The sequence below is a fragment of the Thunnus maccoyii genome, chromosome 16 (assembly GCF_910596095.1).
Source record: "Thunnus maccoyii chromosome 16, fThuMac1.1, whole genome shotgun sequence".
Classification (NCBI taxonomy): domain Eukaryota; kingdom Metazoa; phylum Chordata; class Actinopteri; order Scombriformes; family Scombridae; genus Thunnus; species Thunnus maccoyii.
The window spans coordinates 24,925,027-24,938,539 of NC_056548.1; the positions used below are offsets into that span (position 1 = coordinate 24,925,027).

General features: G+C 39.6%; 2 protein-coding genes across 4 annotated transcripts in view; one reads left to right on the forward strand and one right to left on the reverse strand.

Annotated features, from left to right (window-relative positions):
* The first annotated feature begins 549 nt into the window (after positions 1-549).
* mrpl33 (mitochondrial ribosomal protein L33) lies at positions 550-3,211 on the forward strand. The gene is made up of 4 exons (XM_042387733.1): positions 550-682; positions 1,077-1,095; positions 1,208-1,314; positions 2,751-3,211. The coding sequence occupies exons 1-4, from the start codon at positions 661-663 to the stop codon at positions 2,798-2,800; spliced, it is 198 nt and encodes a 65-aa protein (XP_042243667.1). The 5' UTR covers positions 550-660; the 3' UTR covers positions 2,801-3,211.
* The window catches only part of rbks (ribokinase), a 40,794-nt gene continuing 30,288 nt past the window's right edge, over positions 3,008-13,513 (reverse strand). For all 3 annotated transcript variants that reach the window (XM_042387732.1, XM_042387731.1, XM_042387730.1), the window contains exons 8-9: positions 12,400-12,588; positions 3,008-3,646 (exon numbers count right to left, since the gene is read on the reverse strand). In XM_042387732.1, coding sequence (XP_042243666.1) covers positions 3,473-3,646; positions 12,400-12,588 — 363 coding nt within the window. In that variant the 3' untranslated portion in view covers positions 3,008-3,472. The remainder of the gene's footprint in view (positions 3,647-12,399; positions 12,589-13,513) is intronic.

Sequence of the window (13,513 nt, forward strand, 5' to 3'; positions counted from 1 at the left end):
ACACTGAAATTGAATCCGCTGTAGATTTTTGGCCTACAGGGTCATTTTCAGTCACAGGGTGTATGACCTATAACTTAATTTCAACTTGGACATTTCTGCGTGTTGCTAAATATACCTGTGCACTGAAAATGTTAATGTTAAATTAGAGAAATGTGTCTCCAGCACAAACTCAGCTGAACTCAAGCTTTAAGGCAACCCAGTGTTACATAGTATATGGTTACTCATCAGATTCAGTGACCTGCAGTGTTGGAAGAAGTACTCAGATCCTTTACTTAAGCAAAAGTATCAATACCACAATGTAAAAACACTTCATTACAAGTAAAAATCCTGCATTTAAAATCCTACTTAAGTAACAGTATATTAGTATTACCAGTTAAATTTAGGGCACAGCCTGATTTCCTGCACAATTAGTACTTTTACTTTAGTATTTTAAGTAGGATTTTAAATGCAGGATTTTTTTTTCATTGTGTAACTTATACTTTTACTTAAGTAAAGGATCTAAATACTTTTTCCAACACTGCAGGTCACAGCATCTGATGGGTTACCATTTACGGTGTAACACCGGATGTGCTCACTTCTCAATGTGACTTACAGCAGCTAACGTAGCTAACACATTCATGCTGTAATACCGCCTTCAAGAAGTGACTTAAAGTCTACAAAATGTTTCTTACCACCGTTAACTGTAAGTAGTTCACTGTAAATATGCAAAAAGTGAGGTGCATGCATATGTAACGGTTTCTCAAACGTACATTTAACAAACAGTTAGCTTTGGTAGCTAGTTGCTAATTACGTTGTCTATTATTTTGCCTCTACTTAATCAGCTTTATCTCAGTACTTTGTTGCTTCTACGTACATTATGTTGTATCTCAGTATTTTTTTTCATTGTCGCCTTCATTGTCAAATGTCACGTTAGTTTCTACAGTTGCTGTTATGGATTCATCGTTTATCTCGAGCTAGCAGCTAACTGTTAGCCTTCCCCTTGAAAATACAGTTAGAACAGTATCCGCTTGCTAAACTTTAATCGTGTTATTCTGCGTGATTCATGGACATGTGCTCTGTTCTCTTTCATGTTCCAGTGGCCAAGGCAAAGTCCAAGTAAGTAAAAGTTGTTGATTTTATGAAAATGAAACTTGAAATAGTTCAATATTGGTGGTTCCCCATTGTAGCAGAGGGTTGCAGTCATAATAATCTGGACTTGTTCCTGCAGGACGGTGCTGGTGCAGATGATGAGCGCTGCTGGGACAGGTTACTTCTTCAACACCAAGAGGAACCGGCTCAGGGACAAACTGGTGCTGCGCAAACATGATCCATTTGGTAAGACTGACTAGCAGTGTTAGGGCCAACTGTGCACTGCAGATGGAAGATACGCGTAGAAGCCCTTTATTAATCTGTATTGTAAACAAAACAAGAAATGACAATTGACTCCAAATTGCCACCTGTACTTTCAGCAGAGTAGCAGTAGACTAAGAGATATTTGTCACTAGTAATTGTGAAATTAAATAGCAACAGAAAATCGCACCTTTCAGGCTTATTTGAAAGCATACGGTTTTGTTATGGAATATTTTGACATGTCACAAGTAGGAAAAGCATAGGTGTATTGATGGCTGTATTACATATACTGTTTCTAATGTGAACATTGCACATTCCTAATCAATATCTTGTGCACCTTTTTTAAAACTCTCTTCACTTAGAATATATTTTTATTCATTCTTTATTATAAAATGTTATTTATATATTTATACTACCAGTCTTTTGTAGTAGTTGTATTTTTCTTACTTTGTATAGATACTTACCTTCTATTTTTTTTAATTGTTATGCACTACAACTCCGAGATAAATTCCTTGTATGTGCAGGCCTACTCAGCAATAAATCAGATGCTGATTCTGGTTTAGTTTCGGGTCCTGGTATTGTGCATGCTGGCTCACTGTCACGCTGTGACACACTTGAATAGAATAGAGCCACCGTTGATGTTATTAGTAACATACTGTATGTGCTTTTATCTACTATGTCATGTTTGCAAATGTTTTCTGTGAAGAAGGCCTATTATGTCTAAACTGTTGTGCACTTTTATACTGGTGGTATAGTTGGGAAACTACCTAACAAGATAATCAAGCTTGGGCTGCAACGATTAGTTGAATGACAGAAAATGAACCTGCAACTATTTTGATAATCGAATAATCAAAATAATTTTTCAAGCAAACATTTGTTGGTTCCAAGTTCTCAAATATGAGAATTGGTGGCTTTTCTTGATCTTGCGTTACTGTAAATTTCAAATTTTGGGGTTTCAAACTGTTGGCTGGGTGAAATAAGACATTTGATGACATCACTTTGGGCTCCAGGATGTTGTGACGGGCATTTTCACTGTTTTCTAGACCAAATGATTACCTGAGAAAATAATCAAGATGATCTTGAATGAATCAAAGAGTGTCATGTCACGACTATGCATCATGAACCTGGTATGGGCCAGTTGTAAGAGGATGTATCATGTTTCTTATAACATTATGTCTCATCTGAAATAGTTATTGAGGTCTTATGTGCACATATGTTAATATAATGAGCCCAGTGGGAAATGTATAACCTGCCCCTTGATATTAGCATTGGGAGCATTCAGCTACAAGCTCAAGTCCCTATTGTCCATTCTCCTTAACAGTATGTATGTAATCTATGTATTATGTATATAAAAAAGTTCTTTTTTTTATTCCATTCAAACCCTGTGACTTGCATTAAAAATCTGCTTTCTGTCTTTGCAGTGAACAAGCACGTCCTATTCTTTGAGAAGAGGAAGATCAAATCGATTTAACAATGCACAGAAATATATGGACAACAAAAACCTGTGAGGTTTAAACAGACGATTTAATAGTTGTGGAATATACAAGGTGTTCTGCTGACTTGTTTTCAGAGGATTTCCTCCTGGATCTGTCAAAAGGCCTCTACTCTCTCCCGCTGCACTAGGTCATTGATGATGGAAACCTTGATTACCACCCAAAACAAGAAACCACCACTCATGTGTCAAAGAGATGCTATTTATTGGGACCAACACAGCTGTTTTTGTCTGTGTAGTCATGGAATGACATAATTATGGTGCTGCTTTATACAGTATCACTCATTATGCTTCAGTCAAGTGTTGTACATTTTTTATTAGAACTGGGTAACTGTACGTAAACCACTCACTTGTCTACTTGAGGAAATCAAATAAATTAAGTCAATAATGTGCCGTATAAGTGTTTAGATGCTTGTCTTGTCTGTGTTAGAAGCAGGCTTGTTGTCATATAGGCACTATACATATAACTGTTATATTGACAGTCAAATTTAAGTCATGGTCTGCTTTATAAAGAAACAAAACATTTGTTAGATTTACAATCCTCAGTAGTTTCTGAAGGCAGCACATTTAATAATAAAGTTGTGTTCCCAGTTCAATAAGACATTCAAGATCATGTCCAGTTATTAGTGTCAGTTTGCTGACTTGCTGCTCTCAGAACAGCTCGGCTGGTAGGTCCTTTTTGAAGGGATAAGACGTCTGTGTGCCGATGGCCTGCACACTCACTACTGCCACTTGATTGGCTCTTCGGGCAACCTCCTCCAGAGGCATTGTGGGATAATGAGCCATGTAAAATGCCAGTGCTCCAATAAAGCTGTCTCCGGCACCCTGGGAAGAAACAATATTGCAACAATGCTTTATTAAATTTTACCTGTGGTGCAAATAGCTCCACTGTGTAGCACAGAGCAGACCTGCTCCATGCTTCTCTATAGGCAGGATCATAAAATATAAAATGAAAGGTACTGAGATCCGGAGCTTCATGATATGGAGGCGACGCTACACACCTACAGTCAAACACACAAGCCCAGGTGTTTTTTTTTTAAATGTTTCATTGTGTGATTTGAAGAGCAGAGGAACGCTGTTGGTAGACATGAAAAGACAAAGTGAGGTTCATTTTTAAAATCAGTGAGCTGTCAGCAGTAGGGGGTGCTATGGCATTTGACAGCTGTTCCAGGTCTTGTTCTGCTGCCTGAAGTCTCAACTAGTTTGTAATGAGTTACTGAATTCTTGGCTGTGTGTGAAAGTGTCTCAGTCAGCTCTTTAAGGGAAACATCTGTTGTATGAGCAATTATATTCTCATAGATTTCATCAGTACCTCATCAGAATAATAAGTAATAATTTAATAATCACAATAAACATGTTAAATGAGGTGGGATATTGTATGATTGTTGTACAACACCCTTTAATATTCAGAAAAGCCAAATATTTTTTACAGAACTAAAAGGAAAGATCAAAAATGGTAAATTAGGTGCATCAACTGTTCAAATGGCTGCCAGACTTGAAAAAAATACCTGACATTGTACTGTGTAATTGCCGAATTAAAGTTAATGAACAAATGAATACCAAAAACCCGGGGTTTCCTAATAGCTTAGTAGCACATGACTGCTTTGTTCATCAACCATCAGTGGTTTCAACCAGAACTGCCAACAGCTCTGGTTTTGGCTATCTGTATGAACAGATAAATCATCCTTTTTCCCTCCTCATCTATTGATAGAGATGGAATGTGCTGTCTACGCCCTGGAGGGGGGTTGGCTAGGATGGGACTCCGAAGGGGGGGGGGGGAGGGATCGCTGATGGGAAAAGGCACAATGGTATGTGGCGACACGCTCATGTTTAACCACAAATGGCCCCCCAACGCTGGTTCTCACAAGCCCGCTCCATTAGTCATCACTTCGGCTCTCAAAAGAGTTCATTGCACTCTCCCTTCTGAGCACCTCTGTTGCCCCCCTCCTAACCCCCCTCACCCTGCCAACCTCAAAGTAACCCTTTTGTCTGGGTTTTGCCAGTTAAGAATCTGAGAGAGAAGGTTGTCAGTTGAGTGGGGATGATTCAGTGACATGGGGAAAAAAACATAAACCCTAACCCTGACCCAAGCTGGGCAGAGGGGGGCCATGCCCTGTGATTGACATGGTACTAGAAACAGAGAGGGCCAAACAGGGTCCACAGAAGACGGGGCATGTGGGGGACGGGGTGCAAAAAGCAGAAATTGTTTTGTGTCTCCTATTTATATCTTTTTGGCTAAAATATTATAATTGAAAGCATGTCTTGACCAGTCAGATAATTGATAACAGCAATGTATGAAGAAAAAAAAGTGCCTTTGATTTGACTTTTGAAAAGGGCATTATTGCACTCCACCCCCCACCTTAGGAGTGCACGCTACTGGTGTCACTCCTGGACTGGAGAGATGCTGGAAAAAGTGAGATCAGAGCTAAAACATTTCACAGGCCTGGTGGATTTCCATGTTTAAACCCATGGTGTGTTTATGTCTCCTGTCTGGTAGCTGGGCTGGGCTACAATACAGTGAGGGTTTGGAAATAAGGCTTTGGTGATGCAGTCCCAACGGTTTGGCTCTGGCCTGTTTCCCAGTTCACACGTTGTGGTTGAAATGATGATACCACTCTTGACTGGGGGTTGACGCTTAGGAATTGATGACCAAAGGAGCCCAAGTACAGTGAGGGGGCCAGATTTAGCAACAATGTTTGGTGATAGAAATAAGAACATTTTGGTCTTTATAGTCATGGCAATCAATGATTTTTTGCAACTTACCAATTCTTTTTCCCTTTATGTTTTGAATCACCTGTTGACACTTAAGTAATCTACCACCCAATCCAGCTTTGTCTAGTCAGACTATAACAGGGTGCAGCCAAAACAAGTTTCTGAAAGCTAATACTAGTATTAAGGGCTAAACTTGGCAATAGCAAATATGTCTGTGCTAAACTGGGACAATTATATAAATATTTCCAGGATTAAAAAACAGACAGTATTTACATTTAGAAAATATTTATAGCATTGAAATATTTATGTTGAAACTCATCTATGTGAATAGATCTGTGATCTAGTGATCTGAATTCCCCTCATTAAAATTTCTAGATTTTAATTTCCAGCTGTGTAATTTCAAAAACTTGAAGTTAAGTGTGTAATGTTCACAAATTTAGATAGAAAATGTCCAATATTCAAGAAAGTTAATTCAAATGTCAATTTTTGGACCCCAAAAAAATTCAAGTCAAGTCAAAAAATTAAGTTGCTCAAATGGGATTGGTGAATGTCACGCCTATATTCATGATGCAAATTTCACACTTGAACAGGCTACCAAGATGAGCCACAGAGTCTGAATGCATTAGATCAGCTCTCTGTCCAACCAAGTTACAATCTGTCAACTATATGTCTGAACCTTCAAAAAGAAGGTGAAATTACCGTCTGGAAATTTTAAAGAGGGGAATTCTGACCATATATATCCAGATGGATGGGTTTCAAAGTAAAATATTTCAAAGCTATAAATTCAGTGGTTTTAAAACTTAAATAGTAGTTAGTATTCATTCAGTTGCTTATAAGATTCAAATCCTTGTGGCCTTTCTTTGACATTCCCATCAGCCTCGGCTGTACTTTGCATTTAGTACTAATTAGCAATTGTTTGCATGCTAACAGGCTAAACTAAGATGGTACACCTGGTAAACATCAACGTGTTAGCATTGTCATTGTGATCATGTTAGCATGCTGATGTTAGCATTTTGCTTAGTACAGCCTCACAGAGCTGTTAGTGTGGCTATGGAGTCTTCATCGTGTTAGCTTATTTGTGTACATGACTTACTTCTAATATTTCTAATTACAAATGAGTAATCTGTACCCTTAAATTAAAAATTCTTATGCTCCGAGTTACCCCCAAATGCTCCATGTGCATTGTTTTAGTGTACAATAAATGGTAAATCAATAAATACATGTATTATGATAAAAAAAGAAAATGAGAACTTCTAAGGCTGGATGGCCCGATAATACAAGACTAATGGTACATACAAGAAAAAAAGTCACTTTTATATGACTTTGGATATCTTTTTCTACTAAGCCAATACACATCTAAATAAGTACTTCAATGTATGCGAGTACTGAGAAATGACTGTAAAGAAATCTTGAAATCTTGAAAATTAACAACACAAGACGTGACTACCCATCTAAACTTCAAGTCAACTTAAGTGACTGTACGAGCCACCATCCAACCTTTGTGTGTCTTATTAACAACGTCTCCTTCTCTGAGACTGGCATGTGACGCTACTGGATCAACTGAATGAAGCTCAACGAGACTGACAAGCGCTCCCCCCTTCAGCCCCGCTGCCGCTGCCCTCGACACAGTTTGGTGAAGGTTAGATCTGGAGGCCTGTCAATCAAGTGACACAAGCGCTTGCCGCGGATGAGTTGTGATGCTCGTGCTGGTTGGCTCCGTCCGCTACGTCTTGACCTTCGTGCTGTTCCTCTGCCTGTTCTCTGCTGGTACTCAGACTAAAGTTAGAAATTAGGATGGCAGATGTGTTGGTGAAAAGCTCACCAAATTAACAAAGTATGATTTCTGAAGTTCTCTGCAGCTGGATGTTTTTAGAGTGACGATGGAATAAAAGTGAGCTATGGCACTTATTTGCTGTGTGTGAATGAAAGTACTTTCAACCATCTTCCTTGAACCTTTATTTTTCTGGCTCAGTTAAATTTAATCAATCAAAATAATAGGTTTCTAATTTAGAACAGATTAAAATAAAATTACATTCGAATGAGTAAACTGGTCAATTTAACATAACAAGCAAACCTATATAGCTGTTGAAAGCTTTCCAATTTGCAGCTCTGAGTACTTTTGTATTTGGTAGGCTTTCACTGACAGGGATGTGACCTTTTTTAACGCTTCTGACAGCAGCATGAGTGGTGTGTTTGGAATAAATAGAGGAAAAACTGAATAGTTAACACAAGCGGCAATACCCGCCATGGCTGTACAGACAAACAAAGGAGCGCATACAGAAACTCAGTCCAAGTCCATCAACAGAAAATCCAAGGACAAAGACAACAGCAGCACCCACACGGTTTGATTGACAAGTGATCTTTGTAAAGTGCAGCTCAGAGACACCACAGCAATGAGTGCTAAACACCAAAGATATACAGAAAAACAGCACATATAGAAAAAGCAGATCTCAGATAGAGCTCCACACTGCATGTCTTTCATGTTGCAGAGTTTGCGGCGCCCACTGAACCTTTGGAGCCTCCAGAACCTGTGACTGTGTTTCTCACCCAGAAGCCTCCTGCAATCTCGACTCCCATATTGGTAGAACAGATGGAGCTATGTGCAGTTAACTCCTGAAGCCTACAGCCTTTGTCAATGAAAGGCACCCTAGGGAGAGCAAAGACCAACTCGGGGGCAGCGTTGACTCACAGTGGCTTCCACGTCCGGAAGCTTCCAGTATGACTTGCAAACAGCCGGGGACAACTCCTCTGAAGTAACGAGGAAGGAAGCTTCAGAGATTAAAAACACATTTAATTGGACCAATTAGACCTTTTACATCTTTGATGCATTTGCAGTGATTTGTCTTTGTCCTCTTTCACCCTTTTGTGTGTAATACTGATCGACATGACGATGCAAGAAACACTGGCAGAGGACCGGCCTAACATCTGGGTTGCTAAACAGCAGCTGCTGGAGCATGTGTGATCCATTAAAACATGGTGATGTGGCAGTTTTCTCATTGTGTCATACTGACAAAGTTTGCAGGGTTAAGGAATGCAGTGCTCAGGAGGTATTCCCTTACCTTTGGCTTCCTGGAAGGAATCATACCATTGGTCCTTACACGTCTCCAGTCATGAGAGAAGACTGGGAACAATTTGACTGTACAGACCCACCGTACAGCTGTAATGTCTGGTTTAGACAGTACTGTCTACCTTTCGCCGTACACAGTGGACCTCCCGGAACAGTGGAAACCAAGGCCACCCACGTCCTGCTGGGGCTAAAAGGCACTGGGTGTGTGTTTGTGTGTGTACTATAGCCTCATCTAACTGTCCACACAAAACAGCCAAGGCTCTGATCTCAGTGAGGGAAGCCTGCACTCAATTTAAGACAAAAGGGAGACATGGATAAAGGGGGAGCCACAGTAGATGAGTGGCTTTGCTTTGTTATTCATCCAGATTCATGACCCTGACTCAGCCCATAATTGCTCATGCCATGTAAAATGTGTTATTCAGGCAGTTGCAGGAGGAGCAGAGTGCTTCAGATGATGACAGAGTTACAGTCAGAGGAAGCTAAATGATTTAGCCACCATATTGACACATCATTAACAAAGCTAGATCGATCAAAGGATTCAAAACAACCAAATGCTTCCGAATAAGAACAGTAAAAGTTGTATTTGTGATTGTTCCAATCAGTAGCACGTCATGCTACCCATGGCGCCCAGCTGAGCAGTAGCCTAGCTAAAATAGCAAGAAACCGCAAGTGACTCATTGTGTTGATATCGAAGAATTGCAGCCTGTAATACTGCCTCAATTCACAGTCTGATACTAGTGAAAATAGAGCAAATCCTGGTGCTGACAAGCTTGGGGCCAGTCTTTGAAAGACATTCCTGTCACTACAGCTAGAGACTGAAAAAAAACACAATCAAAGTAATCGCAACATAAGAGGTAATCATAACTAAGAGGCCTGTGTTACCAGAACTGGCTCAAAGAGGTGAATAATGATCTTGATAACAACCTGTTGTTTTTTCCTCTCCAGTAAAAAAAGAAAAGGGCCTTACTGGAAGAGGGATTATGATGTCCAAAAGAGTTAAACACTCCAGAATTTATGGGCCCATCAAAGAACAGAAGGGGTGGGGTGAGAGTGTGTGTGTCTAAGTGGGGGGACATACAGCAGGCCCGACCACAGCAAGGCTGCGCAGCTTTCTGCTGACTGATGCAGGCCCAAGAGGTGAGTCATGGGAGAAGAGCGGAGGGGGGTGTTGGGTAAATTCTCCTCTCCTGGGGGCTACTGGGAAGCGGGGAGAGTGAAGACGGTGAACAAGGGTAGTTATGTGTGTCTGCTTCGAAATGTGGGGCCACGGAGGAGGTCACCCACCGTTCAAGAAAGCGAGCCCTTTGTTCCTGAGATGCCAGAGTGACCTGGGATTACAAGTAGATGCTGCTGTTTAGTTCAGCTGCAGCTCCTTTAGAGTGTGTCTGCAAACATACACACACTCAAGTCTAACTTTTTACTACCTTTATTCTTTGCTTCTTCCTCACTTTCACGAGGTCTGATATGGGTTTCATGTAAAGCTATGACCGCATGCTTGCAATTGTTTAACTCCAGTTTTTACTAGACTGCATGATGAACAGCTTTTGGAAATTATAGCACAATAAAAGTTCCTAGGGGAACTATTGAGTAAAAGAATCCATTACACAAACAATTAAAAGCCTTTAATTCAAACATGGTAAGCACAAAGAGGTGATTAACACCTCTGTGTGATGACGTACTTGGTTGGTAGAACACAGGGTGCACAAAACCCTCAGAGACAGGAAATGCAAACATCTAGCTGAGGCTCCTGTGACGAAAACAAGCCACAGAGGCCGGTGTGAAATGAGTCAAGCACTGCTGGCCTCTTTTAAAGATTAGAATCAGGGAGGGGAAACAGACCATGGTCACCACATCCCCAATGATCTTAAATCGTTCCACTCGAGCAAAAGACAGATCAGTAGCTCAGAACACCAACAGTTCATTGGCCTATGATGAATGGACAGATTAAGGTTGTGTGTGACAAAGCTTTGTTATGGAAAAGCAAAGTGGAATCTGAGGATGTTCTGTGAAAAATGATCTGTTCCTCTCTTATTGCTGTAAAGGACCATTTTTAAAAAATTCCTTTCAGTCTTTGCATGACAGTCAGAAGTAGGCACAATCGCATAATTTTCCACCTAAAACATTTTTTCCTTTCACTAATATAGTTAGTGCCATTACCTTCTTGTCAACCATCACCCATTACTGAAATGGAAAAAAGTGATTTCTGTAATAAAAAATTCTTATCACTTGAAGGATGAAATTAAACATGGTAAAGGATATTACTAACCCCCCAAAAAGTAACAATTTGCTTATTTACTCCTTTACATCATTGGAAGTTGAATATCTATCAAATTTTGACATTAAATGATGAAGATGAAGGTACCACCTGGGGCACTGAGAGACTATGATGGGCATTTTCACTATTTTCTGACATTTTATAAGTTAAATGACTAATCAAATAATTATGCAAAACACTAAGAAATGAATCCATAATTAAAACAAGATTAAGAGTCTAAAGCCATGCTAGTGGCTCTGTGAGGCTGTACTTAGGCGCAGCGGTGGTTTGAGCTAAAGTTAGCATGCTCATTGACATTGGGAATACAGTGGAAACTAATAGTGATCACGGTTACAGTGATCAACCGCTTGTATAGATCAAAAAGCTCGGGACAGAATCATTCATATACAAATGCTGTTTAAATAATTTGCCTATGGTAATCAAGTAGTCTGCTTACAGTGCACATTTTGGGTCTTTTAATATATGAAAACATATGGAAGTTTTTTTTAAAACTACTGTAATTCGATTTTTTTTTAACTTTATTCCTATGATACACATTTGATATGCAGCACCATTACTGCCTCGCGGTAACCCGTCTGCTTCCAGCTGCTAACCTCTCTCTCTCTTTCTATTGTCTTTTTTAAAATGAGTCAGGAAGTCGTCAGCAAAGCCTAACTTTACTTTTAACGTTATCAAACAAAGAGAAATGTCCTTCCCTCTTCCTAGTAATGTTTTTGTCTTCCTTCATGGCAGGGTTGTACAGCGTTACAGGTAGCATTTCTCCGAAAGTTGATTCTGGTTCAACTTTCTTGTTGCAATGCCCATCCCCGCAGCCTAAACGCAAAACCTGTCTGCTTCCAGCTGGTTACCTGAGGCTGGTGCTGCGTGCACGCTGAAATCGTGACGGGAGAAAGAAAGTCATTTTCTCTCAATGAAAAACAGAGTCTCCTTGAAGCTCATGACAAACTGCCAAAAAACGAGCCAACGAGATGCAGCACTTGAATGAATGAAGCGTTTCAAAACTATTTTGAAACAGTACTTTATATTCATGTACTGTATAAAAATGTCAATTAGATGGTATTTTGCATGAAAAATAAAGAAAGTTATAATAGTCATTAGCTTATAGTGATCAATTTGACTTGGACGGATGTGATCACTATAAACTGTTTCCACTCTATTAGTTTTGCAGGTATTTAATCTTACATCAAAGTTTTGGACAAACTGAAATTTTTTAACTTGATTTGGGTTAGATGAGAAGTTAAACAATCACCAAAAATTACAATTCATCCTGAGGGGAACGTGAGTTTCTGAACCATATTTCATGGCAAGAGACATCTCATCCAAAACCACAAATGTCAACCTCATCGTGGTGCTAGAGGAAAAGTCAGGGCCATGAATGTCTGTACAAAATTGATTAGCAATCCATCCAATAGTTGCTAAGATATATCAGTTTGGAAATTTTTAAAAAAAAAATGTTTTAAATCACATGATTAATTGAATAATTGAAGAAATAATTATCAAATTATATATTCTGTATATCCTTACCGTAGTGTCCACTGCTTTGACTTTCGTTGTTGGAACATGTTTAGCGGTAGACTCCTTTGCCTTGAGCACCACGCAGCCTTGGGGTCCCAACGTGATGATGACTGACCCACAGCCTCGCTTCAGCAGCTCCTGCCCGGCCCGAGATGCTTCCTCCACATTAGCTACTGAGGAACCAGTCAGCAGCTCAGCCTGGATGGAGACAGCAGGAGAGAAGCAGAGTTAATCATGTCAGACATCTTGTACAATCATATGCACAACACACTCTTTTTTTAAATTTTTTTTTTTTACAAAGCATAGGATGATCATGGGACACTATTTCTTTGACGTTTTTGTCTAAACCAGTGTCTTTTTTTTTCTTTTAACTGGGAGCCAAGTTAATCAGAGGTTAGGAATTAAAATTAAAGATACGGCAAAACCAGCAGCGGTGTGGGATACTGGGAGGATAAATAAAGACCTGCATTATGGAAATTCCCCAAGGCAAAAACCCTGCACCACAGACTGCGTGTGACATGCAAGATATCAAAGCAATGTCTTGAGTTTTTGCTTTCCTTTAAAAAAAAAAATCTAATCAAAAATAAAAGCTTGTTTCATGCCTCTAATGAACATGGTTAAATATATCACAGTCATTTACTATGTCTAAGGAACTCTAATCAGTAGTCCGTTACTAGTCTATTGCCTACTTGCTTTAGTTTACTGTTTCCTATTAACAGTTCTGGTGTGAGTCAGCTGTAATTACACATTGACCGTGGTCAGCCAGACTCATAAAACAAACACAGTCTGTTAAGGATTCGTCAGCAGTCTGTGGGCCAAAGACTTTCAAAGAGAATATCCTCTGACTACTCTGGTTCATCTGGATCCAAAATGACTAAACAGTGACAAAGCAGGACTCAACAGCTGATGTTTGAGGAACTTCAAGGAAACTAAGAACCACAGCAGTTCTTCCACAATAAGGGGCATTCTTGAAAAAGAAGATACACAATATTATTGTCTGGAGTTTAAAGGAAAATGTGCAGCAAGTTTATTTTAAAGCATGACAGGAGCTTTACAGAATATACAAGGATACCAATTACTGTATTTTGATGATATAATTATACACCATATATCAGACAGTTTT

Coding starts and splice junctions, on each gene's coding strand:
- mrpl33 (XM_042387733.1), top strand. CDS start 661: ATGTTTCTTACCACCGTTAACT. Junction 1,315..2,750: donor GCGCAAACATGATCCATTTG/GTAAGACTGACT, acceptor CTGTCTTTGCAG/TGAACAAGCACGTCCTATTC.